At 37.0% G+C, this 26565-nt stretch overlaps 1 protein-coding gene across 3 annotated transcripts in view; it reads right to left on the bottom strand.

The window, feature by feature from the left end:
• The window catches only part of Ckap5 (cytoskeleton associated protein 5), a 93018-nt gene that overhangs the window by 28100 nt on the left and 38353 nt on the right, over nucleotides 1–26565 (bottom strand). For all 3 annotated transcript variants that reach the window (XM_021156963.2, XM_029472490.1, XM_021156965.2), the window contains exons 13-28: nucleotides 25464–25646; nucleotides 22941–23054; nucleotides 22439–22549; nucleotides 20887–20979; nucleotides 18665–18850; nucleotides 18137–18231; nucleotides 15201–15258; nucleotides 14986–15111; nucleotides 13585–13724; nucleotides 13043–13217; nucleotides 11707–11820; nucleotides 9826–9954; nucleotides 5386–5580; nucleotides 4935–5070; nucleotides 2635–2723; nucleotides 1297–1422 (exon numbers count right to left, since the gene is read on the bottom strand). In XM_021156963.2, coding sequence (XP_021012622.1) covers nucleotides 1297–1422; nucleotides 2635–2723; nucleotides 4935–5070; nucleotides 5386–5580; nucleotides 9826–9954; nucleotides 11707–11820; nucleotides 13043–13217; nucleotides 13585–13724; nucleotides 14986–15111; nucleotides 15201–15258; nucleotides 18137–18231; nucleotides 18665–18850; nucleotides 20887–20979; nucleotides 22439–22549; nucleotides 22941–23054; nucleotides 25464–25646 — 2070 coding nt within the window. The remainder of the gene's footprint in view (nucleotides 1–1296; nucleotides 1423–2634; nucleotides 2724–4934; nucleotides 5071–5385; nucleotides 5581–9825; nucleotides 9955–11706; nucleotides 11821–13042; nucleotides 13218–13584; nucleotides 13725–14985; nucleotides 15112–15200; nucleotides 15259–18136; nucleotides 18232–18664; nucleotides 18851–20886; nucleotides 20980–22438; nucleotides 22550–22940; nucleotides 23055–25463; nucleotides 25647–26565) is intronic.

Below are 26565 nucleotides of genomic sequence, written 5' to 3'. Positions count from 1 at the left end.
TGAGCCACCATGTGGTTGCTGGGATTTGAACTCTGGACCTTCGGAAGAGCAGTCGGGTGCTCTTACCCACTGAGCCATCTCACCAGCCCCCAAAGTGATTTTTTAAAAAAAATTTCTGCCGTGGTGGCTGGGTGTGGTGGTAGAAGACAGATAAATAGATGTAGCCTGATATACTTAGGTAGTCACAGGCCAACTAGGGCTATATAAGAAGAATCTCATCTCAAAATCAAAAATACCGTGCTCAGGATGAAACCCAGGCCAAAGTACATACTTGCCAAATGCTCTGGATACCCCAAAGCAACTATATTAGCTACATATATGGTTGTATTTTGTTTATTATAAGGATTAAAATAATAGCCCACTAATATGTCCAGCTGATGATAACCATTGAATACTATGTTTAAAAAATAGTAAAGGACTGTTAAATCATCCTCCTATTTAGAAGACATGTAAGAATTACTTTTCCTTGCCCAACATGGCAGTACACCCCTGTAATCTCAGCACTCAGGAGGCAGAGGCAGGAGGATCTCCTAGCCAGGGCTATAGAGACCTTGGAATGAGAAAAGGAAAAGAAAGAAAGAAACAAACAAACAAACACCATCACAAACTAGAACAACTACAACAAAAAAATAATTACACTTCTTTTAAAATAATCCCAGAGAAAGAATAAGATAATTTATAAATGAAGAGACTTAATTATCAGCTACAACTTAAGTTTCAAACTAACCATTTTTTCTTTTTTTTTTTTTAAAGATTTATTTTATTTATTATATGTAAGTACACTGTAGCTGTCTTCAGATACCAGAAGAGGGAGTCAGGTCTTGTTACAGATGGTTTTGAGCCACCATGTGGTTGCTGGGATTTGAACTCAGGACCTCCGGAAGAGCAGTCAGTGCTCTTAACCACTGAGCCATGTCTCCAGCCCCCACATTTTTTCTTTTGAGAAAGGGTCTTGCTAAATAACTTTAAGATTGTCTTAAAATGTAGAATTTTGCTGTTTCATATTCTTCAGGGTTGGGATTACAGACATGTGCTAACAAAGACCATATTGAAGAAACAAAAAACAAACAAATAAAAAAGTACCAACAACATATTAACACCTTTTTAACATTTTTTTTAAAGACAGCATCTCACTATATTTTCTTGAATGGACTGCTATGTAGACCAGGCTGGCCTCAAACTCAAGAGACCTGCATTCAAACTAATAGACATCTGCCTGCCTCGGCTGGACTTATGCCAGTACTCCTAGTCTGAAAAACAAGCAAAAACTCCCAAAGATTCTCATTACTTCCTTACCTTTAATCCTTTCTCATCTCTCATCCTTTGCTCCTTTCCATTTGGAACAACAATAAAAATAGGCCCAGATTTGTCGTCATCTTCCTTTAAGGTGGTTTTGCTTGGCACTTTTTTCCCTTGTACACTCTACAACCAGAGTTAACAGAATATTGATTAGTTAGGCCACTTCTGATAAATATATGCTGCTGCTTAGCAAAAGAACATTAATCAGAGAAATCATTGTTAAGAAACTTTCTATGAAGACCAGATTCAATGTGACCACCTTAGCCTCTTTTGACTTTTGATTACAAATGTGTACTATAAATGTTTTAAAATTATATTCCATGACTTTTTATTAGTCACTGAGCAAGAAAGGCACACACACACACACACACACACACACACACACACGAGTTGGTATTAACTCCAAGTAGTCTAAGTCACAGACAGTTTTTATTTCTTCCTTGGGAAAAAAAAAATGTGTTTGTTTTTTTTTCCAAGATAGGCATTCTTTGTGTAGCCTGGCTGTCAGGAACTAGCTCTGTAGACCAGATTGGCCTCCAACTCAAGAGATCTGCCTGCCTCTGCCTTCTGAGTGCTGAGATTAAAGGTGTGCACCACCACTTCCAAGCTTTTCAATACTATTTATATATTTCATATCAATGCCATCTGAATAAATAGCACTCATACAGTTCATATCACTTAGTTAAAAGCTCTATTTTTTCTATGTATCTTTATTATATCTCTACCATAGTGTAAATAAGGTATTAAATGTTTCTAAAGAGAGTTGCTATAAACATTTTAAATACTTAGTTTTAAAAATAATGGCTAAAATATTTTTATCAGATGGAAAAAGAATGTAGAGTAGTACATATGCTTAAGGTGAAATTTGAATCTTATTATCTTGTTGATTTTCCCAGAACTGACGGTGCAAATGCTTTTTTTCCTTTATTTTTGAGACAGGATCTCACCATGTAAGACCAGGCTAGCCTCAAACTTGCAAAGATCTGTCTACCTCTGCATACCCAGTGCTAGGATTAAATGTGTTTGCCACCATGTTAGACTCCTTTTCTTTTCATGAGGGAAAATACTCAAGATCTCCACGACAGCATCTTGTGGAAACAGAATGACTATTTTGGGATCTGAAGACAAGTTTTGTGTCTCAGCACATCTTGTGTAGGAAAAAAAAAAAAAAAGAAACCAATCAAACAAATTAAAGCCACAGAAAGCTGGATGAATACTTAAATTGATATTATCAGAAGCAGTGATATTCTCTCATATCTATGGCCTTCTCTAACTGAGTGACTCAGTGTAGATAATTAAGACAAAAGAACTACATAAATATGAGTATTAACACACCTTTGCTTTGGAAGAAACGCCTGGAGCTTTAGCCTTTTTCAGATCAGGCTTAGCTTCTATGGTACTGGAAACAGAATCTTCAACAGGTGCTTTGAGGGAGGGAAAAAGCATACACTATGTTAAATTAATATTATTTATCCTAGATACATTAAACATATAATGATGATAAAAAAAAAAAAAAAACTTCTGTAGTCTTAAATTTTTCAATATATAAGGAATTTAAAGACTTTTCCCCTAGTTTTATTTTCTCTTTAATGTCTGGGTAGAGTGGCACATGCTTACTGTTCTACACTTAGGTAGAGCCAGGAAGCGTGCTACAAATTGGAAGATATGATCTACAAATGGAAGAAATAGGGGGTCACAACAAATGATGTATGGGAAAATATAAAGAAACTTGCTACTTTGTAAGAAAATTAAACTAAAAACAAAAGCAAGCAAACAATGCAAGACTGAGTACTCTGCAATGGTGAGTAAAGTTATTCTAGAAGCCAAGGATATTAACCTAAAAATAAAACAAACAGGTAACTGGCATTGTTCTAGGTTACCCACAACAGGCAGATGGCAAGACCTTATGGCTGAAAACCCCATATTACTCAGACGCAAAAAATATAAAGACATCAAGCTGAAAGTGCTCTGGAAGCTTCCTGTTCAGTAGTTAAGGGCATTAGCTGCTCTTCTTGAGGTCCTGAGTTCAATTCCCAACAAGTATAAGGTGACTCACAACCATTTTTAATGTGCTCTGATGTCCTCTTCTGGCATTCAGGCATAAATATGCAGACAGAGCATTCATATACATAAAATAAAATTGGAAGTAAGATCTCAAATATTGAGTAAACATTCTTTATGATACGTGTCTGTGTGTGTCTTTTAAACCATTTCCTTGATCTAGCACTTAGCTTTGCCCTTTCTATCTCTAAAGAATATATTACTCTAGTTTAACTAGCAATATTTTCTTGTATTCTAATGTATATCTCCTACTTTCGATTTTTTTCATGAAATATATCCTAATTTATCATCCTGGCACAAATAAAGCGTTGAATTGTATTTTTGGCCATTGACTTTTCGTATCAGAAAAAGACATTTTGCTGGGTGTGGTGGCACACACCTTCAGTCCCAGCACTGAGGAACAGAGAGGTAGGCAGATCTCTCTGAGGTCTAGGTCAATCTGATCTACATACTGAGTTTCAGAACAATCAAGAGTTATATATAGATTCAAAGAAATTTAAAAGCTGGGCAGAGGTGGTGTATGCCTTTAATCCCAGCATTCAGGAAGCAGAGGTAAGCAAATCTCTGAAACAAATAAATAATTTAAAAAAATAAGGAAAAGTTTTCAAATAATTTTTGAAACAAAAATTCTTTTTAAACACAATGTTACAAAATTAGTTCATAAAGTCTACCTCTTGTTTGACAACATTTAAACAGCTAACAGTACTTTTTGTCACATTAATACTTCTCTAAAGGTAGGGGCTGTCACTGAAATTAACTTCTAAATAAGATTCCATTAAATATTAAATCTGAGTATATACCTGGATACAAGTGTTAGATAATGTAAAATTTCTAACCTCATAGCAAGTTCTATACCATTAACCAGAGGAAAATTGCTTTGATAAAGCAAGAAGTCTAGAATTCAAGTGGCTATAGATTATATATTATTGCCCATCCCCAACCCCCAAGGCAGGGTCTCACTATGTAGCCCTGGCAGTACTGGAATTCACTCTGTACACCAGGCCGGCCTTACACTCAGAGATCCACCTGTCTTTGCCTCCCAAGTGCTGAATGTACAACCACTGCCTAGCTATTATTGACTTTTAATATCAGGATTACCAGGTAGTTTTTTATTTAAAAAAAAAAAATGTAAGGGTTCAGATATAGGTCAGTGGTGGGTTAAGAGCTCAGCATGAGCCCTAAGTATTATCAGTGTTATGCAGTCACGTTACTAAGCAGAATCTCAGGCAGGTTCAAGTACTGGCTATTTGACCTTGTTAAAAAATCACTAACCTCCCTGGTTTTATGTTGTTAAAGTAGATTAAGCTAGATGTTACCAACTTCTCTTCTAACTAGAATGTTCAATGACAGAAAATAGCTGTGGAAACCTTAAAAACAGCATGGAATAATTCTTGAAAGCAGTATTTGAATTACAACATCTTTGTGGCATAAAAAAATAATTATCACACCTTTAGTACATACTCTGACATGAGTACTTGGCAAATGTTTGGAGGAAAAGATGAGGAAATGAAATGAAAAGGTTATCAGGCTGGCTGTACTGTGAGTTCCTTCAGGTCATTGTCAAAAGTTGTTACCTGGTATAGGCTGGGTTTTGGCTGGAGCCGACCCTCCCATTGGTTTGGACATTGCCTTAGCAGGTGCGGCAGGCTTGGATGGCATGTTAGCTTTGGCCTTTTCTAGCATGGCCAGTACTTGATCTTTAGAAGTTGGCTATAAGGACAAAGCAAATCAAAGTTGACATAAACAATACATTCATACTGAGATTACTACAAGTCTGCTACTAAAATGCTTGCGCTCCTACTTTTGATTCACCAATGAAGGAGGCAGCACAGAGCACAAAAGAAGTAACATCATTATGAAGTCACATTTGAGTAACCACCATTCTAGAAGGTAATAATTTGCACTACTGTATGTCACCAGACTATACTGCTAAAACATGGTAGGTGGCATCTTTTGCCTACATTAAATTAATGTCTAGTATTTTCCTAATACCTTTTAACACTACTTGTCAAGAAGAACTAGTACCTTTAGTTTCCCAGTAGCCTTAGCCATTTTTTCATATCCTAAATGCATCATAAAGAATGGCAAAGCATCTTGGGCCTTCTTCCGTACATCTCCATTTCGATCTTCTAGACAGGAATACAGATGAGGAACACAAAGGATAAGATCTGTAGGAGTGGAACGGAGTGTAGGTAGTTTCTCTGCCAGCCATCCCAGAAGCTGCCAAAAGAAAAAAAAGACTAGTCAAGTATTTTAAGGGAGTAATTACTATTATTGATGTCAGGCTTACTGATTTTTTTTTACTAGTCTCAAACACTGAATTGTTTTTCCTTCAGCATGAGGACTGGAGCCCAGAGCCTATGCATACAATGCACACATTCCATCCTGGGCTATACTCCTACCCTTGGATTAGATATTTTTTTTACATTTATTTTTTGGAGGTGGGTGTGTCTATGTGGCTAGCAGATGATTTGTGGGGTCCCTTCTTTCCTTCAAGTTATGAAAACCAGGGATCAAACTCCAGTCATCAGAGTTTGAGAGTAAGTATTCTATTCACTGAGCCATCTTCTGGTTCTGGTTTTTAGTTTTGTTTCTTTGAGATGGAGCCCCAGGTTAACCTCTAACTCCTAAGTAGCCAATGTTAGCTTTTTGCATTTCATTTTTAATTATTATTTTTTAATTGTGTGACAGTATCTCCAGTCTTCCCTGTCCTGAAACTACGTAGACTGACCTCTGATAGCCCTGCCTCTGCCTCACTTGCAATGGGACTATAGATGTGTACTACTAAACCTTGAACGTTTTTAAAAAAGGCATGATTTCTCTTTGTAGCCATGGCTGTCCTAAACTTCCTCTGTAGAAGGTTCTCCCTCCCGTGTGTCAGGATTAAAGACATGAACCATCAGTGCCGGGAACTTATGACTATTTTTACTTAGCCAACTCTGATTCTTGTGTAATGATACCCTACTGTAGTTTTTCTTTTTCTTTTTCCATTTTTATAAATAGCCCAGGTTCCCTTAAGCTAATAGCACTCCTCCTGAATCCTGGACTGTATATACCACCATGCTCAATCTCAGGTCAATTTTTTTGTTTGTTTGTTTTTTGTTTTTTTGAGACAGGTTTTCTCTGTACAGCCCTGGCTGTCCTGGAACTCACTCTGTAGACCAGGCTGGCCTCGAACTCAGAAATCTCCCTGCCTCTGCCTCCCAAGTGCTGGGATTAAAGGCGTGCACCACCACGCCCGGCTAATCTTAGGTCCATTTTAACATAACATTTTTATGACAAGTAATAATATTATTCGCAAGAGTTTATTTGCTAAAAAAAATGTCTGTAATGTGTTTTCTTATTTTCAAATTAGGTGTCCTTTACTGTTCAGAATCTGCTACTCTTAGGAGTTCCATAAGTAACCTAGGCTGACCTCTTAACTCATAATTTCTCTGCCTCAGCCTCTTGAATGTTGGAATTACAGAAATGTATAGCCACTCAGTTTGCTATTTAGTTTTAAGGTCTTTATCCTAGATACTCTTTACTGGAGTTTGCAAGTATTTTCCCCAATCTCATGACTGCTCTTTGAGTGTCTTTTGCAGAGGAAGGTTATTTACAAACATTTTCTGCAGTATAGGCAAATATGTTGACTTTGTATCTTTTAAACTTAGTGAACTCACTGATTAAATAGGAAATTATCTGTAGATTTCTTGGTTTTATGACTAAAGAGTTATGTTATCTGCATACAGCATATGGGATGGTAGTACTATTTTTCTTTTTTGGAGACAGAGTTTCTCTTTGTATCCCTTACTGTCCTGGAATTCACTCTGCAGGCTGGCTGGGGACTCAGGATGTGTGCCACCACATTCAGCCTCATGTAGCTAATTCTTAATTACTAACAAGCTGAGAATTTTCACCATGAGTATTATATTTTAACAAATGACTATTTAAAAATCAGTTGATACAATCACATGAAGTTTCTTCTATAGTTTGTTGGCACAAAGGAATACATTGATTTCTCAATGCTGAACTCTATTTTTATAATCTGATTAAAATCTGATTTGCCACTTAAGGGCTCAAAAAACAAAAACAAACAAACAAAAAAACCCCCCAGAAAACTATATACTATGCAAACACGCAAAAAAGGGAATCCTTTAAGAAGTTTTTTGTTTAAAAAAAAGAAAAAAAAGAGCCGGGCAGTGGTGGTGCACGCCTTTAATCCCAGCACTTGGGAGGCACAGGCAGGAGGATTTCTGAGTTTGAAGCCAGCCTGGTCTACAGAGTGAGTTCCAGGACAGCCAGGGCTCAGGGCTACACAGAGAAACCTGTCTCGAAAAACCAAAAAAAAAAAAAAAAAAAAAAGAGAGAGAGAGAGAGAGAGAGAAGTAGGTTTTTTTGTTTTTCTATTTTCTTAAAAGGGAAATAATCATTTTGTTTCATGGTGTAAGACAACAGTCAATTATAGTGAAGACATTCTGGCAGCAGAGGCTTGAGATAAATGATCACATTTTATCCTAAGGAAGAAAACAGAGAGCCATAAAGTGTTTACCCTACGTTAGGGATAAGAGAAAAAACTAGCTTTCAGAAAAGAGCTGAGAATCTACTCATAGAAAAAAATATAAAAACATATCTAATGGGAGTAAAGAAAAATCTTATTTCTCTAACCAAATCCTTACCTCAAGAACACTTTATTTCATAATTTCAAATTTAACTAGCATTTAACCTTTACTGACCATATCATTCTTAAATTAGGCACTCCTTTAATCCTGTCACTTGGGAAGCACAGGGAGGTAGTAAGTGTTTCAAGCCCGCCCCTGGTCTACACAGTAAGTTCCAGGACAGCCAGAGCTACACAGAGAAACCCTTCGGCCAGCGAGGGAAAATCTTATTTATGTCTTTTGTGCTAATATTAAATTCAAGAGCAGATTAGATATTGTATTAATATTTATGCATGTCTTATAATTTATCATTATTCACTTTCTTAAAGCAGGTTTTAAAGATTAAGGGCTTCTCTGCACTGTTACTCAAAATTTTGTGTCTCTAGTTTAGCATCTACTTAAAATTTTAAATTATTTATTTTATGATATTATAATTTCATGATTTCTCTTTCTTTCCTCCCTCCAAGTCCTCTTATGTTCCTCTTTTTCACTTTTTCCATTAATTATTGTTACATACACAGACATAGACACACAGACACAGACAGACACACATGCATGCGTCCGTGTGTGCATGCTCCTTTGTTTACACATATGTAGAGGAATTTTAATTTACAACATGACTGCTCTGGTAAGAGATCACATCCAAAGATCTTCTAGGAATCCCAGGATATAGATATCAGATCAAGGCAGCTTCTACTTCTCAAATGCCAAGCTTAGAAGCATGAGCTACCATGCTCAGTTTTACAAAGTACTGGGTTCCACTTTAGGCTTTGTTTAGACAGACACTAACTAACAACTAAGTTTTGTTCCAGTCAAAAGTATTACTGTTAATGAAACAAGTTGGACTGAATTTGAGAGGTGGAGGCAGGCAACCATGAGTTCAAGGCCGGTCTCAGCCACATTCAAGTTAGACGTCACAATGGACAATTTGAGACCCTATCTCAACTCTCCTACTGCACCCCATTCCTGAAAGAAAAAAAAAGTAACAAAAAGCAGGGTGGAGAGAGGGCTCAGTCAGCCAGAAAAGAGCTTATCCTACAAACATTAAGACCTGAGATTAGATCCCTAGCCGCCATCTAGAAGTTATGCACTGTGGTCCATATTTATAACACAGAGCTGGGGGCAGACAGGAGGATCTCTGAAATCGCTAGTCTGGCTGAATCCGTGAGCTACCGATTCAGAAAGGACCCATCTTAAAAAAAAAAAAAAAAACAAGAAGGAAGGCCAGTTGTGGTGCATTTCTTTAACCCTAGCATTCAAGGCACAGAGGCAAAAAAGTTTTCTGTGGTCTTAATCCCAGCCCTCAGGGTGGCGTGGAGGGGATGTTAAGATGGGACAGTGACTGCTAGCCTTCATATGCTCATGTGCTCACAAGGAAGATTAATTAAAAACAAAACAAAAACACAAAAATAGAAAGCTCTAGGAATTTGGTATCATTTTACTTATTGTTATAAGTTTATGTTTCAGTTTTTTTCCTTTTGGGAAACTGTTTTCATGCTAGTCTGTAATTCATTATGTAAAACAAGCTGGCTTCAAACCTCTGCTGATCGTCCTTGCCTTAGCCTTCAAAGAAACAGGATTATAGTTGTAACCGACCAAATTTGTTAAGCTGGGCATGGTAGAACACACCGTTAATCCCAGCGGAGCAGAGGTAGACAAAACTCTTAAGGTTCAAGGTGCAGTGAGTACCAGGCCAGCCAGGGCTACATTATATAGAGAGGTGCTATCTCAACTACTCCCCTTCCCATGCACACATAGTTATCATAGAGACCATCTAAGGAAGTAAAAGGCATCAGTAAGACATATGATTCCTTATGGTACTAACCTCTTGCCTCAGGAAGGGATTTTCCTTTTTAAGTTCTTCAGAAAGATCTTCTCCCTCCAGCCATTCTTTCATGCCAGTTTGTTCTGCCCAAGCATTCACAGTTGCTAGGGCAGCAGCTCGAACATTGTTCTGAATTGAGAAGAGAATTGGCAAAAATAACAAGTATAGTTTGGAGGGAGGGGTGAGTGTGAACAACAGAGGCTTCACTTGCTAAGGTCCCATAGACATAATTAAACCATCTTCTCTGAAACAGAAACTGGTGCTATGGTTCTTCTAAAGACTTCAAAAGAAGGTGGAAATATAAAACACTGAATTAGAAAAAAAAATCTTATACTCAATTAGGTAAAATAATAATCTAGGTAAATATTATAAGAATAAGAAACTGATTTTGCTTTATGAATCCATGGGAACTTTTATGATGTTATAAGCTAAGGAGGCTCAAATTGTTAAGAATTAAGCAAACAACTTGAATATGTTTAAATATTGACTTCCATTCACACGAGTACAAAGATTTATGAACTGAAAGACTCTATTTCTCAAATTAAGTCAATAACTCAATAACACAAAAGTAAAGAAACATTAAAATATTTAGCCTAGGGCAAATATTTAAATAAAAACTTGCAGCCTTCAATGATACTTCAATGACTTCTGAGATGATCCAATTATTAGCACCTAACTAAAGTACTAGAAAAGCATGTTGTAGTAGTTCAGGGTGGGAAGATGTAGAATATTATTTCAAGACCTAAAATTTATATTTAATGATGTATTTATTCATTATGTCAAAACTTTAAGCCAGTTGTGGTGGCACATGCCTTTAATGCCAGTACTTGGGAGAGAGAAGCAGGTGAATCTCTTGAGGTAAGTGTGGTCTACACACAGATTTCCAGGACAGGCAAGTTTAAATCAGATACCTCTTCTCAAACCAAACCAAACCAACCAAAAAAAATACTAAAAACAAAACCTTAATGACATAATCATAAATAGCAATCATTTATTGAATGTATATTATATGAAACAGGCACATTAAGACGTATCTTAATAAAAATGATTGTTTCAACTAAATAATCAATATGTTGATTATTAAAAAGTACTTCGGGCTGGAGAGATGGTTCAGCAGTTAAGAGCACTGACTGTTCTTCCAGAGGCCCTGTGTTCAATTCCCAGCAACCACATGGTAGTTCACAACCATCTGTAATGGGATCCAATACCCTCTTCCCATGTGTTTGAAGATAACTACAGTGTGCTCATATACATAAAATAAATAAGTCTCCTTTGTTTGTTTGTTTTAGTTTTTCGAGACAGGGTTTCTCTGTATAGCCCTGGCTGTCCTGGAACTCACTTTGTAGACCAGGCTGGCCTCGAACTCAGAAATCCGCCTGCTTCTGCTTCCTTCTGCTGGGATTAAAGGCGTGCGCCACCACACCCGGCTAAATATATCTTTTTTTTTTTTATTTATTTATTTTTTTTTTTTTTTTTTTTTTTTGGTTTTTCGAGACAGGGTTTCTCTGTATAGCCCTGGCTGTCCTGGAACTCACTTTGTAGACCAGGCTGGCCTTGAACTCAGAAATCCACCTGCCTCTGCCTCCCGAGTGCTGGGATTAAAGGCATGCGCCACCACGCCCGGCTCTCTCTTTTTTTTTTAAATGTTTCAATTCTTTAAGAAAGAAATTTCATAAAGGTACTAAACCTAGAGTACGTAACTGTTTAAGGATCACAAACTAAATAATGGTACATCTAGTCATCACATCAATTCTGCCAGGAAGGTAACAGTGTCTATCTTTATAATATTTTAAGCAATTATGTGAACTCTAAAGCAGAGTTGCCCCAAGAATGTGGCTGCCTCCGTATAGACTGCACCTCTGTTGGAAGGCGTTTCCTTACCTTGCTGTCTCCGAGAACAGTAATGACAGGGATGCCTAGGTTCTTTACATGCTGCTTGACGTTTGGACCCATGGCTACTGCCAGTTGCTGAAGGATGTTCAATGTCTGCTGCACCTGAGTAGAGACATCCAACACAGGTTCAAACTGTAATTAAACTTGCACAAAGTTTTACAATTGCTATTATGTGGTCAATATTACGGACTTCTGAACTACTTAAAAGATACTATCATAGTATTTTAACACGGAACTATAAATAATTTAGCCTCTTATTGGGTATTGCACTTGTGTGCACATACCACACTCAAAACACATATACACATACAAAATTCTTTCTTCTTTTCTTTCTTTTTGAGATAGGGTTTTACTATGCAAGCCTGGCTGGCCAGGATGGCCTGGAACTCACAGAGACCCACCTGTCTCTGTCTCCTAAGTGCTGGGACTAAAGGCATGCTCTACCATGACTGACAAAAAAATAAAAATCTTTAAAAAAAAACTACAGTACTAGAATTTTACTTTATGGTTTAAAAATATTGACATAAAAATAAAATATAAAAGTTAGAGCTAACAAGATGGCATGGTGGGTAAAGGTGTTTATGGTGGGCAAAGGTACTTGTGATCAAGGCTGATCAATCCCAGAACCTTTGTATGGTGGAAGGAGAGAACTGGCCTAACAAAATGTTCTCTGACTTTTATACTCACCCTCTTCCTCTCATATAAATGAACAAATAAACTTATGCTTTCTTAAAAAACTAAAAATTAAAAATAGAGCATGTCTCTATAATCCCAGCATTGGGGAGGATAATAAAAGAATTGCTTCGAGTATTAGAGTAGCTTGTGTGACAACATTATTGAGTTCAAGGCCAGCCTTCACTATACAATGGGTCTCTATCTTAAAATTAAATGAAAAAATTGAAAATGGAAATCAGGCATATATACATATAAAATAGTTCCACACAAATATATTTAGTATGGGACCTCTACAAGAAATAAACTCTTAAGCTATTCATGGTGGAGCACACCTTTGATTCTAGTGCCTGGGAGGCGGAGACAGGTGGATCTCGATGAGTTTGAGGACAGCCTGGCCTACAGAGCAAGTTCCAGGACCACCAATGCTATGCAGAGAAACCTCGTCTTGAACCCCCTCCTCACCCCTCAAAACCCTGATATTTATAAATCTTGTATCTTGAGACACATATAAGAAACATAAGGAATCTTTCTGTAATTGAAAATAAATTAACATGAACACTCATATTTGCTAGTGAAAGACACAATGAAAATGAACCTTCTATAGCAGCAGGGGAAGGAAAGAGAAAGAAAAGGCACATGGTCCACATACCAAGATTTTGTTTGAATCATTCAGTCGACCCTTCAAGGCAGTTGGAAGTTCACCTATATTTGGTTGGATAAATTTTGCTTCATTGATAATACCTGCCACTTCATCTAGGCCTTCTTTTCTGATCTTCCAATTCTTGTCACCAATCTTAGACACCAACTCTGAAGTAATTTTGTCACTGAAAAACAGAAGGCATAATTCTAATTCTATATTCCTAAAGGATAATGGTACCCAAACTCCCTTTACTGAATTAATAAAAGGTCAAGATTTTAAGAATATGATACTGTACAATTGTCTACTTGGCAATCAGGAAGCTAAGACAGGAAGACAGTGGGCTCAAGGCCAGCCTATACTATATAGTAAAACCCTAGTCTCAAAAACAAACAAAACAAAAAAAACCAAAAAACAAAAAAAAGCCAAAACAAACAGCTGGCCATCACTCTGAGGCAGAGGCAGAGGCAGAGGCAGACTGTCTCAAACAAACACCTAAACCCAAATACCCAAATAACATAAAGAATAAAATAATTTCTTAGGATAAAACCTACCTGATCTCAATCCTCGGCAAAAGATCAACAACATCATTGCCCCCTTCACCTGGTTCATCTCCATCTTCTCCTTCATCTGTAGCACTTGTGCTGTGCTTAGAAATTCCCCTGGTTGGAGCAGGAGGACTTTGTCCTTGCATCTATACACACAAGAATGAAACTAATGAAGCTGAAGAATGGCAGCAAAGAGTCTAGAGAAGGTGCCTATGTAAGAGGTTCTTATTCTTTCATAATGTTTGTTTGTTTTGGCTATCCTGGGGATAGAACGCAGGACTTATGCATGCTAGCAAGTGTTCAACCACTGAATTTCATTCCGAACTCATAAAATATTTAGACAATATTGTAATATATACTTTAGTTGCTAGCTAGATTCTAATTTTGAGACAAAAGAGCAAGTTATTTTTTATGAAGATGATTAGAATTTGCTTTCCAATCACAAAGTTGTCTTATATTTCCAAAACAAAAGAAAGCAAGATGTGAACACTTAGCATATTCAGTCAGAGCTATTCAACAAGACCTACCCTTTTTGTTTTTAGTCATAATTAAAAAGCAAACAAACAAACAAAAAACCCAGTAAAGTTACATTTCAGTCAAGTGTGATAGTATACCACTCTAATCCCAGCATTCAAGAGGCAGGAGGCAGGGGACCTGCTTTAAACTTGAGGCCTGTCTAGTCTATATGGCAATTTCAGGATCAGCTAAGTTGCCCAATTTTTAAAAAAAAAAATTGTTTTTTCAGTTTAATGTAATTTTTGAATAGATAGTAGATCCATATTGTCTAACATTACAAATGTAAAAAAAAAAAAAAAAACCAAGAAAATAGATCTCTTGGTCTACGCCATAATCGCTCAGTATTTTTCTTCATAAAGTCAGTTTTAAATTTCTTAGGAATTCTTCTAGGAACACTTTATGTACATAAAACTAAACATATATCTTCTTTATCCCAAGAGTTTAAAAATTTAGTCATTTTGCCTTTAAGAAAAAAAAAAGATTTACCTTTAATTATATGTGTATGCACACATACACAATTATATGTGGTATGTGCACATGAGTGCAAGTATCTGCAGAGGCCAGAAGAAGGCATTAGATTTCCTGAAGCTAGAGGAGTTGCAGGCCATTCCACAGGACTGGTGCTAAGAAATGAATTTGGGTCTTCTGGAAAAGCACTTAACTCGTAGTTATCTCTTCGGGCTATTTTTGTTAGTTTTTTAGAGAGTCTCACTTTGAATCCTAAGCTAACCTTGATCTCTACTGTAGCCTAGGCTGACTCATGGTCTTCCAGGATTGGAGTGCTGGAATTACATTTGAATGTATACCATTAAACTTGGTTAAACATTTATTCTTAACTGATGTGAAATTCTCAAAACCACCCACAGATTGGATCATTTTTAGAACCTTTACCTTTTGAAATTCTGCATCTATCTGGGATAGGAGGGCAGGCTTCTCATCCTCAAATATCATTCTCAAAGAAGGACCAACATATAGATACATCACGCCAAGCAGGGTGATGGCAGAAGTCCTCACAGCCTGCCAGAGAAAACAGTGAGACCTTTCCAAACTAGAGCAGAAACACAAAAGTGGCTACAATGTTTACACACAGGCTGAAGCACACTCACAGGATTTGTTGCAGCAAGAGCAGTCTTCACATTGCTAATGAAAGCTTTGACATTCAACCTAGAAAAAAACAAAGAGTTAGAATTAATTGATTTTTGTTTTGTTTTGTTTTTTTTTTGTTATCGAGATAGGGTTGCTCTGTGTAGCCCTGGCTATCCTGGAACTTACTCTGAAGACCAGGCTGGCCTGGAACTCAGAAATCCGCCTGCCTCTACCTCCCAAGTGTTGGGATTAAAGGCGTGTGCCACCATTGAAATTTTCAAAACATTCAAGAGCTTATAAAATTAGACTTTAGGATAGTCTTCCTGGAGGAGTGCTCAGGTATCCTCTTTCCTTAACATGAGCTTTAAATTCTATCTTTACACTGATTAATCATATTATGCTTAATTAAGATTCTAAAATCTGGGCTGGTGAGATGGCTCCACAGGTAAGAGCACTGACTGCTCTTCCGAAGGTTCTGAGTTCAAATCCCAGCAACCACATGGTGGCTCACAACCATCTGTAATGAGATCTGACACCCTCTGGTGAGTCTGAAGACAGCTACAGTGTACTTACATATTAATAATAAATAAATCTTAAAAAAAATTCCAAAATCTGCTCTTAAAACTTAAAAAAAAAAAAGACTTATTGCTAGTGTATGTGCATGCACATTGGAGACACAGGGCACTTGTAGAGAGGTCAGATAACAACTTAGTTGGATTCCCTGGAACTGGAATTTAATTCAGGCCCCAAAGATGAACACTGAATGGTCTTTAACTACTGAGTCATCTCTGCAAGCCAGAGGACAACTGTGGAGTTTTTCATTTTACCCTTTGGTGGGTTCAAAGGACTGAACTCAAGCCACTAGGATTTACCTGCTAACCTAGCTTGTACTGGCATCATGTATGCACGTCACATTTCTGTGTCTGTGTATGTGTCCTACATATAAAACAACTCCCAGACTTGTAGCTTCCGGTCTTCTGGAACTCATTTCAGATCCACATTTATTCTCCCAGTTCTTTAGGCCATCCTTGACTCAAGAATCATTCTAACTCAATATCATATGCAGTTCTACTTTCAAACTATATGCTAAGTGGTACACATCCATAATTTATATGCTCATATCTATTGTTTTTTTGTTTTCTGTTTTTTTCTTTCCCCAAGACAGGGTTTCTTTGGATACCCTTGGCTGTCCTGGAACTTGATTTATAGACTAGGCTGTCCTAGAACTCAAAGAGATCTGCCTTCCTCTGCCTCCTGAGTACTGGGATTAAAGGTGTGTACTACAATCACCAGGCTTATGAACAACTACTTCCTGACAACATTTATTTGAATAATATAGTAATTACTCTCCCTATATCTTATTATCTGACTTTGGTCAGATACTCTTGTGCCAAAGCTACATCCAAATTTTTGCAATTCTCGGATATGAACCCAGAACCTCACATATACTACATAACTGTTGTACCACAAAATTATGGTATAGCCCTGCTTAAAATGCTTTTTTCTTGATTAATTCAAGCTGTTAAATGCATTAGAGGCATTAGATGACTTGTTCTCATTTTTATTCGTCTTATTTCTCACCATTCTCTAATCACATTTTACTTCAGCTATACTCTGAAAGCATATACTATTTATTTTTTGACACAGGGTCACAATAAATAGCCCTGGTTGGTCTTGAACTCACAGTGACCTGACTGCCTCTGCTTCTGTCATTTGTGAAGCGGATATTAAAGATGCCACTATCCCTGGCCCTTATCAGAGTTAATAAGTGGTAGTTATATGAAAACAAAGAAAGAAAGAAAGAAAGAAAACCCACACATAAAACAAGGCACAGAGAAAGAAATAAAATACGGCAATTTATACCCTCTTCCTAAAACAAGAATGCCTGAATTCCAGCCTTGGTACTGGAACTTTTCTAGCGATGATGTTAAGTTTTCTGAGCCTTAATTTCTTCATCTATAAGAGCAGAGACGGGGCTGGAGAGACGGCTCCATGGTTAAAAGCACTGACTGCTCTTCCAAAGGTCCTGAGTTCAAATCCCAGAAACCACATAGTGGCTTACAACCATCTGTAATGAGATCTGATGTCCTCTTCTGGTGTGTCTGAAGACAGCTACAGTGTACTTAGATATAATAAATAAATAAATCTTAAAAAAAAAAAATGGAGACAACGTGAAATATTCTCTAAAAAGGGCCTGGCTAAATACTATATACTAACAGGAAGCTACAGCAGGAGGGCTTAAATAATTCCAGGAATCTGAGAACAGACACAGCAACACACACACACACACACACACACACACACACACACACACACACAAACAAAAGACCCAAAATCTAAGAGCCCAGTGAGGTGGTTCAGAGGGTAAAGGTGGGTGACATGAATACATGGTAGCCACATGGAGGAAGGAAAAACCAATTTCTGCAAGTTGGTAGGCCTAAATGTATTATAAAAATAATTAACAAATATATGTTCATACAAAAATCAATTTGGCAAAGAGTGTGTAAATGATAAAAATTTTTTTCTTGTAGGAATTCTGACAGCATTTAATCCAAAGAGTCCTTTCAGGCACTAAAAACTTGAGGAAAAAAAATAACTTAGTACAACATCATGGGTGCAAACCTCAGCACCTCCAGAAAGGCAGGGGACAGAGGACAGCTAAATAGCATAGCAGGTATAGGCACCTGCCGCTTACATATCCTATAAGACTGATAACACACATACACACTCATACCACCCTAAATAATTTTTAAATGTGTTGTGTGTGTGTGTGTATGTATGTGTATATACTTGTACATATACAAGTCAACACAGACCTTCCAGAACATATGTGTGTCTCTTTTATGTAAGTTAGACAACCCAATCCCAGTTCTGCAGAAGCAAACACAGACAGTAAAAACAAATCAAGACCAGAGACTTGGCAAAATATTCAATTATATTTCATTTTTAGACTTACTCAGAAAATCCAAATTCTTTTATTGCATTTGATAGCCAATTCAGAGTTTCTGACTGATTCTTAGGATTCTTTTGTGAGAAGGCCATTGACATCACCTGGAGCAATAGCATCAGAAAACATAGCATCAGATCTCTACTTTTCTTATATTTCTCATAGAAATAAGTTATGACTTTAATTTAAAGTCATATATTAAGTATGCGGCATATCGTGTATTAAATATGAGTTTCTAGGTGTTAAGTATAAGGATCTATTAACAAAAGACTTAATTTATCCTAAAAAGAAATGAGGTGCAGAGTTTTAAAACATTCTTGTTTGAAACTTTTCATTGACTGATCCATTTGAATTACAGTGTCTTAAAAGAAAATTAATGTTATTTGCTATAGTAAGTTGCAGGTCAGCCAGGGCATATACATACACAAAGACCCCACAGTCTAAAAAACTATACTCAAGAATTAATTGTGATTGGTAGGCCTCAGTTAACATTGGGGACAACCTGGGACAACACAGGGAGACAGCTCTGGAACTCACCTGCTCAGCTGTCCAGGGCAGCATGCACGCTTCAGCTATTGCTGTCATGGCTTCTTTTGCATTGTTCCCACATTTCACATCTCCAATCTTGTCTACAAGGCCATCTAATACAATCTGAGCAGACGTTTTAGAAAAATTTCCCTTCTGGGCAATCAAAGCAACAATGTGAAGCTTCATCTGCATCACCTGAACAAGAATAAACATCAGAACAGCATGAGGAGCCAATGACATCAGTCACTTACACGGAACCTTAAGATGCAGTATCTATAAGGATAATTAGATAAAAATCAAAATTTTGAACAACCAAAATAATTTTTATCTATTAAAATAGCTGACAATGAATACAAGAAAAACATGTTTAACTCAATGTTTAACTTATGAACTAAAAAAAAATATTTTAAAGCGTATTTCACTGATTGTGTGTGTGTGTGTGTATATATATATATATATATATGTATGTGTGTATGTGGGAAGTCATGAGACAGGAGGAGGTGCAGGTCCAGATGCGAGCGTGAAGGAGCTGCTTCTCTCCTTTATCACACAGGTCACAGGGATTCATCTTAAGGCTGTGAGGCTAGATCATAAGTATTTTTATCTGCTAAGCCATCTCATTGGCACACAAGATTTCAATTTTTATGTTTTCATCTTTATTTTTTGCATTGATCTCAATATATGTAATCCTTAATACATCTGAGTAAATCTTACTGACTGCATAAAGCCACCAAAATTACTATAATATTACAGCTGCCTACATAAAACCTACAACTTCTCCAGACTTATTTGCATAACAAAGAACTTGCAAAAATAATTAATTAATATTTTAAGATAGGGTCTCATCCTATAACCAAGGCTGGCCTCTAGTTCATGGTGTGGTGGTTTGAACAGGCATAGCCCCCATAGACTCATGTGCTTTAATGCTTGGCCATAAGGACTGGCATTATTAGGAGGTGTGGCCTTGTTGGAGGAAGTGGGATGTGATGTCATAATGCAAGGTCAAACTATGTCTAGTGTGGCAAACAAGTCTCCTTGTGTTGCCTGCAGATCAAGATGTGGAACTCTTGGATCTTCCAGCAATATGTCTGCATACTGCCATGCTTCCTGCCAAGGACTAAAACCACTAAATTGTAAGATAGCCCCAATTAAGTATTTTCCATTATAAGAGTTGCCCTGGTCATAGTGTCTCTTCATAGCAATAAAACCCTAACTAATACACATGGTAATATTTCTGTCTCAACTTCCTGAGTTCTAAGACCTGCAGATACAAACCACTATAGCTGGCTCTCAAGAAACTTTAAAACGTAACTAAATATACCCAAGAATCCAGAAGGCTATGAACATAATAATATTGAAGACTATGCATATACCTAGGAAAAACATGAGATAGTCTCTTACTTCTAGCATACCTTTACACCCTGTGTAGGCAAAAAGTAATAGCTAAGGTGAAGTTATAGTGCCAAGGAATGGAAGATGTGTGCCAATACACACACACACACAAACACACACACACACACACACACACTGGATCTAATACAGAAGAATATTGGCTAAAATCAGGTGTACTTTCACCTATCTAGAGGCTATATAAAAATGTGTTAAACATGACAAACAACAAAAGGTAGCATGAGTTGAGATATAAAGGATCAAAAGCTTTCAGAATATTCAGCTTTTGTGAAGATACCAAGGTGATAAAAGAAAGGGTTGGAACTATGGAACATCGAAAAAAAATGAGGGTGTAGAGTAGCAAAACTGGGACTCACAAGATGTAAAAATAAAACAAATAGTCTATGTATAGCTAGTGATAAATTCTGTATCACTTCAAATTTTTTACTTTATGATGTATCTAAGTATAGTATATGCATGTCATGGAGTATGTGTGGAGCTGGGAAGACCTCTTTTAGGAATCAGTTATCTTCTTCTACAAATGTTCCAAGGATCTGGCAAGTTCTTTTACCCACTGGTCCATCTTGCTAGCCTCAGAATCATTTTTCTTTTTTGTTTTTTTCCTCCATGATTTTTTCAAGATAGAGTGTCACTATGTAGCCCTGGCTGTCCCGGAACTCAGTAAGATGGTCTCCAAGTCACAAAAATCAGCCTGCCTCAGCCACCAAGTGCTAGGATTAAAGGAGTGTGCCACTATGCCTGGCCTGTATCAATTCTCTGAATGTTCTCTCTACACTCATTTTTTAAAAATAAAAAACATTAAATGTACAACTTAAAAATACCTGAAAATTAGTTTCTTTCCATCCAGGTTTTTTTGCTAGCATCTTCACCAATGCCTGGCACGGCATCTCAGTTCGCTCCATTAGTTCAACAGCCTATAAATAAAATAAGACAAGAAAGTTAAAGGGTTAAAAGTAAAAAAAAAGTTAAAATAGTTTCAAGTGAAGGTAGATCCTAAAGTCAAGCCGAGCCCATAGTTATTTCTGAAGATGGACAAGAACTCGAGCTAGGAGAGTTACATTCCCTTTTCTATAGCTCTCATAGTATCATAATCACAGTATATGTTAAAATGAGCTATCATTCCTGTGATGGCTATTATTGACAACATCTAGAATGAACTAAAATAAACCCCAATCAGCTGCCTACATCTCTGAGAGGTTTTTTTTGTTTTTGTTTTTGTTTTTGTTTTGAGACAAAGTCTCTCTACATACCCCTGGCTATCTTGGAACATATATTGTAGACCAGGCTGGCCTCAAATATAAAGAGTTCTTCTACCTGTTCCCCAATTTCCTAACCTTGTCTTAAACAAAAATTGGGTTAGTTTTTCTTTTTTTAAAGATAGGCTCTCACTATATAAAATGAGGAGTTTTTTCTTAAGTGGGAAGAGGCCCATTAGTCTTTATCTTTTGAGTGGGAAGATCTACCTTCAATCTGGGCCACATCTCCTTTTTTTTAAACCATTTATTTATTGATCTCATATATGTAAGTACATTGTCACTGTCTACAGACACACCAGAAGAGGGCATCAGATCCCCCTTTACAGATGGTCGTGAGCCACCATGTGGTTTCTGGGATTTGAACTCAGGACCTCTGGAAGAGTAGTCAGTGCTCTTAACCGCTGAGCCATCTCTCCAACCCCTGGGCCATATCTTCTGCTGACTGCTTTTGCTCTTGGCCTGCTTACACTAAATTTCATTGCCATGTTCATTCTTTCACTCACCTTAGAGCCCACTTTGTGATTCTACCATATAGTCAAGACCAGCTAAGACATCCAGCCTTGTGGACTAAAGAACTGATAGCCATTGTTGGACTAGCTGGACCACAACTGGTAAGTGACTCTAATTTTTGTGTGTGCCTCCACAAAAATTCTATCATTTCTGTTCCTCTGAAGAACCCTGACCAATAAAATTTCAAAAGTTTGGACAGTTTCTCAAACCAATATATAATGTGTTTTCCACAAATAAATCATGATGATAAAGGAGAAGTACAGAAATAGACAAAGATCATCTATTTTCCATGGCAAGATCTATTTGCTTATTACATTTATTAACAATTTAAAAAACTTAAAAATCTTCTAGGCTTATAATTCACAATAAGAATTTGTAAGTAAGTCATTTTCTTGAAAAGTTACTAACTTTCACGCTTAGAGAAGTCAGAATGAGGATGTTAAAAGAGAAGCACTAAACAGCTACAAAACATAAACAGAAAGCTCAACCTCATCGTAAGTTTATATTATGAAACATTTACTAATTATAAAACTTAGCAATGAAGACAAATGTTAGTGTTGTGTCTACATAATCTAATTTTACACTCTGTTTCATCCTTGTTTTGTACCTTTTGGAATTCTTCCATACAGGCCAGCCTTTCCTTCCAGTTGCTGCTGTCTAGAAGTTGAATACAGGTTGGGGGAAGAACAGCTGAAGCTTTCTCTTCACATACTTCAATCTGTATGATATAGCACCATCAAAATTAGAGACATTTTTAAAAAAACAACATAAAAGAAACCCAGCTAAAACTAAAATAGCCTTACAGGTAACTACAGCATTTGAGTATGCAGTAGCTAAAAGATATGAATTTACTGTATGGCTTTTTTGTTTGTTTGTATTTTGGTTTTCCAAGACAGGGTTTCTCTGTAGTCCTGGCTGTCCTGGAACTAACTCTGTAGACCAGGCTGGCCTTGAACACAGAAATCTGCCCACCTCTGCCTCCCAATTAAAAGCATGCTGGGATTAAAGGCATGAGTCATCACTGCCCCACAAATTTACTGTTATGTTAAAGAACTCAGGAAGACCTCCAATCTCCTTGGGGCCTTAACTCTTTCCTGTGCAATACTTACTGAGAGTTCTGGCTCCACTATTTCTTTGGTCTCCAATCCTTTCTTATTCTTTGTCCCGGCACTTGCTGAGCCACCTGGTGCAGTTGTTTTACTTTTCTTAGGTGGTCCACCAGCCTAAAAGAAAAATTTAAAATTAAAACAAACTACTTAAAATTTTATAAAAGCAACTTTAGTTTTGTTTTTACATATTTTGACTCTTAAAGATCTTATTAAAATGATATCACCTTAAAAGTAAACAAAATTTTATTGTCCACAGAATTACCACAACATCAAACATACCTCAGAGACCCAAAAACCATCCATGGAATATTTGGCTAATTTGCAGGCTGCATACTAAAAATTTTGTTAATAAAACAATCAAAAACATGTAGCTGAGCAGGTACTAGGCAGAGAGGCAGAGAGAGGTAGAGACAGAGGGTCTGTCAGTCTCAAAAAAACAAACCTCATCCCCCATAAACCAACCAACCACCACCACCAACAACAAAAAAAACCCCTTGGCGTTGAAGAGATGGCTCAGTAATTTAAAGAGCACTGGCTTCTCTCACAAAGGCCCTGAGTGCAATTCCCAGTAACCATCTATAATGACATCTGATCCCCTTTTCAGGAATGCAGATATACATGAAGACAGAGCATTTGTGTATATATAAAATACATAAAAAATAATAAAACAAATGAAATAAAAATGATGAACTGGGGTCTAGCTGGAGAGATGGCTCAGTGGTTAAAAGCATGTGTTCCTCTTAAAGAAGACTGTTTCTCAGTTCCAAACAGCCATATCAGAAGGATAATTGTCTCAAACTTCTGAACACTATTCCAGCCTCCACAGACAACCACCACCTCACATGCATACATAAAGTCTTTCAAAAAATAAACTGGAGTCTAGCAGTGGTGATACATTCCTTTAATCCTAGCACTCATGAAGCAAAGGCAGGATCTCTGAATTAAAGGACAGCGTGGTGTACAGAGTTTCAAGACAACCAAGACTATTAGACAAAGAAGCCCTGTCTGGAGGGGTCAGGCACAGAAATACATGCTTTAATTCCAGCATTCAGGATGAGGCAGAGGGAGAGTCAGTTGGATCTCTAAGTTGTAGGTCAGCCTAGTCTACATAGTTCCAGGACATTCAGGGGCTATATAAAGAGACCCTGTCTCAAACAATAATAATAACAACAACAACAAAAAAGCCAACTGGAATTATACTATATTTACAGATTAATTTGAGATTAAAAATTGGGTCTTCATTGCCTCTAATAGCACTATTTTTAAATCTTTATATTTATTGCTATTGCTCATATGGCTGTACACCCACTCCATAGCTCATGTGTGGAAGTCAGGCAACAAGCTTTTAGGGCCTGGTTCTCTTCTTTCACCATGGGATCTAAGCACTGACCTCAGGTCATCAATACTGATGGCAAACATCTCTGATCATTTATTCTGGGGGCTGAGGGATCATGGGATGGAGCAGATAGACACACACTATTTGAAGGTCAGATGAAGACTTGAAGAATCAAGATTTCCTTCCTTGGAGAGGAGGTCTCTCTTTTCCTCACATATGATGACCTGGTGATCAGGTCATCAACCTTGGTTATGTAAATGAGCTATCTCTATAGTCTAAGCTTGGTTATGTAAAGGAGCTATCTCTATAGTCTAAGCTGTAAACTTTTAAAAAAAAAAGGATTAAAATGTTTACCATTTAAAAAAAAAATAAGGCATGTTACTACTATTTTTATTCCTAGTCAGATTTTTACTCTTCTTGTTTTGTGTAGGTGTTTTTGTTTTTCTGTTTTTTTCAAGACAGAGGTTTCTCTGTGTAGCCCTGGCTGTCCTAGAACTCACTTTATAGACCAGGCTGGCCTCGAACTAAGAAATCCACCTGCTTTTGCCTCCCAAGTGCTGGGATCAAAGGTGTGCGCCACCACTGCCCGGCAGTTTAGGTATTTTGAAACACAGTTCTGTGTAGCCTTGGCTGTTCTGGAACTCACCCCATAGACCAGGTTGGCTCCCAAGGTCTGGAATTAATGGCATGTACCATCACTACCTTGCTCCTAGTCATAGTTTTAAAGAAAAAAAATTACATTATTAACTTAAGAGTGTGGGTGTACCCTTGTTCATTAATTTTTTTCTCCTTCCATCGTATGAATATGAGAGATTGAATTCTGGTTATCAGACTTGGAGCAAGCTCTTTTATCCACCAAGTCAACTTGACACCCTCTAGGCAGGTTATAAAGAAAAAGTGTAGTTATAATACTATGTCTTTATTAAGATTTGCCATGTGGCCAAGGAATCCATTTCTCAAATTAAGGCATACTGGAAGAATAACCATGAATATGAAACCTAGTCTCTTATCTTACTAAATTCTAATTTTTAAGCCATCTTTTAAGCCAAGTGTGGTAGCACACATCAGCAACTCCAGTACTTGGGAGATTGAAGTACAAGGATGACTGATTTCAAAGCATCCTAGGCTACATAGCAAGCTTCAGACCAGCATGGATTAACAAGTAAGACCTTGTCACAAATATTAACCTTAGCAGTAGGTGTTTTTTTTAACGGTCCTGGTTTGGGTCCTGAAACATCTTTTGTGTCTTTGTCCCCTGCAGCCCCTGATGCTGCAGCCCTTCCAGGTAGAGGCTTGGATTCCTTCTTTTCAGTTGCAAGTCCAGATTTTTTACCATGAACCAGTTCTACTTTTTCTGAACATTCTTTGATCTAGAGAAAGCAATATGAACATCATTATGTTCCAATAACTTTAAAACATAACCATTACATTATTACTTAGAAGTCATTAAGCCACAACCATACCCCCCCCCAAAAAAAATCAGAAAATATTGTGGGTTGGGGTTTTTTTTGTAATTCTTATCTGTAACTTTCTTGGCAGTGCATATATGTGTTTTATTTCTTCATAAAGTAAGATTACAGAAGTACCTAAACAGCCATGATTTTGATGAAAGATATTTACACTAAAGAAAGTACATTTCTCTATTACATTCTCTATAGATTAGTTATTCAGTGTTGGTTAGGTTATAATTGGAAAGATATTTTTACTATTGTATGTATCACTGTACCTAAGATTAAAATGTCAACAAACTTGTTCTGAAATGTCATTAGAGAATAAACTGAAGAACATGAAGTCAATTATCAGTGTTTTCTTTTTTAGTAATACAGAAAGGACAAAATTAGTAACAAAAAATGCCCAGGGAGCACCCTCCAAAACTAATTTCCAATACATGCATATGTTTGCGACAGAAATTTTTTTTCCCTATAGAAACAGGCACGCATGAACCAAGCTTGGTGGTACATGCCTTTAATTCTAGCACTTGGGAGGGAGGCAGGGGTATGCAGATCTCTGAGTTCGAGGCTAGCCTGGTATACAGAGCAAATTCTAGAACAGGCAGAGCTACTTGAAATTGTTTAACAAACAAAAAACCCACAATAACAAAAAAAAGAAACTAGCAACAAATAAACAAAAATTCACAAAATCATGTTAAGTACTACTCTGAAGGTTTTTTATCTTTTACGTTTTGATGGATTCATATATAAATACACACTCTCACACACACAGTACATTGTAATTACTGATTCCTATATAAACACACACTCACACACACATACAGTACATTGTAATTAC

This window comes from Mus caroli, chromosome 2, assembly GCF_900094665.2.
Source record: "Mus caroli chromosome 2, CAROLI_EIJ_v1.1, whole genome shotgun sequence".
NCBI classification, from domain to species: Eukaryota; Metazoa; Chordata; class Mammalia; order Rodentia; family Muridae; genus Mus; species Mus caroli.
The sequence above is the reverse complement of the archived record's forward strand: the minus strand, read 5'-3'. Positions and strand labels throughout refer to the sequence as shown.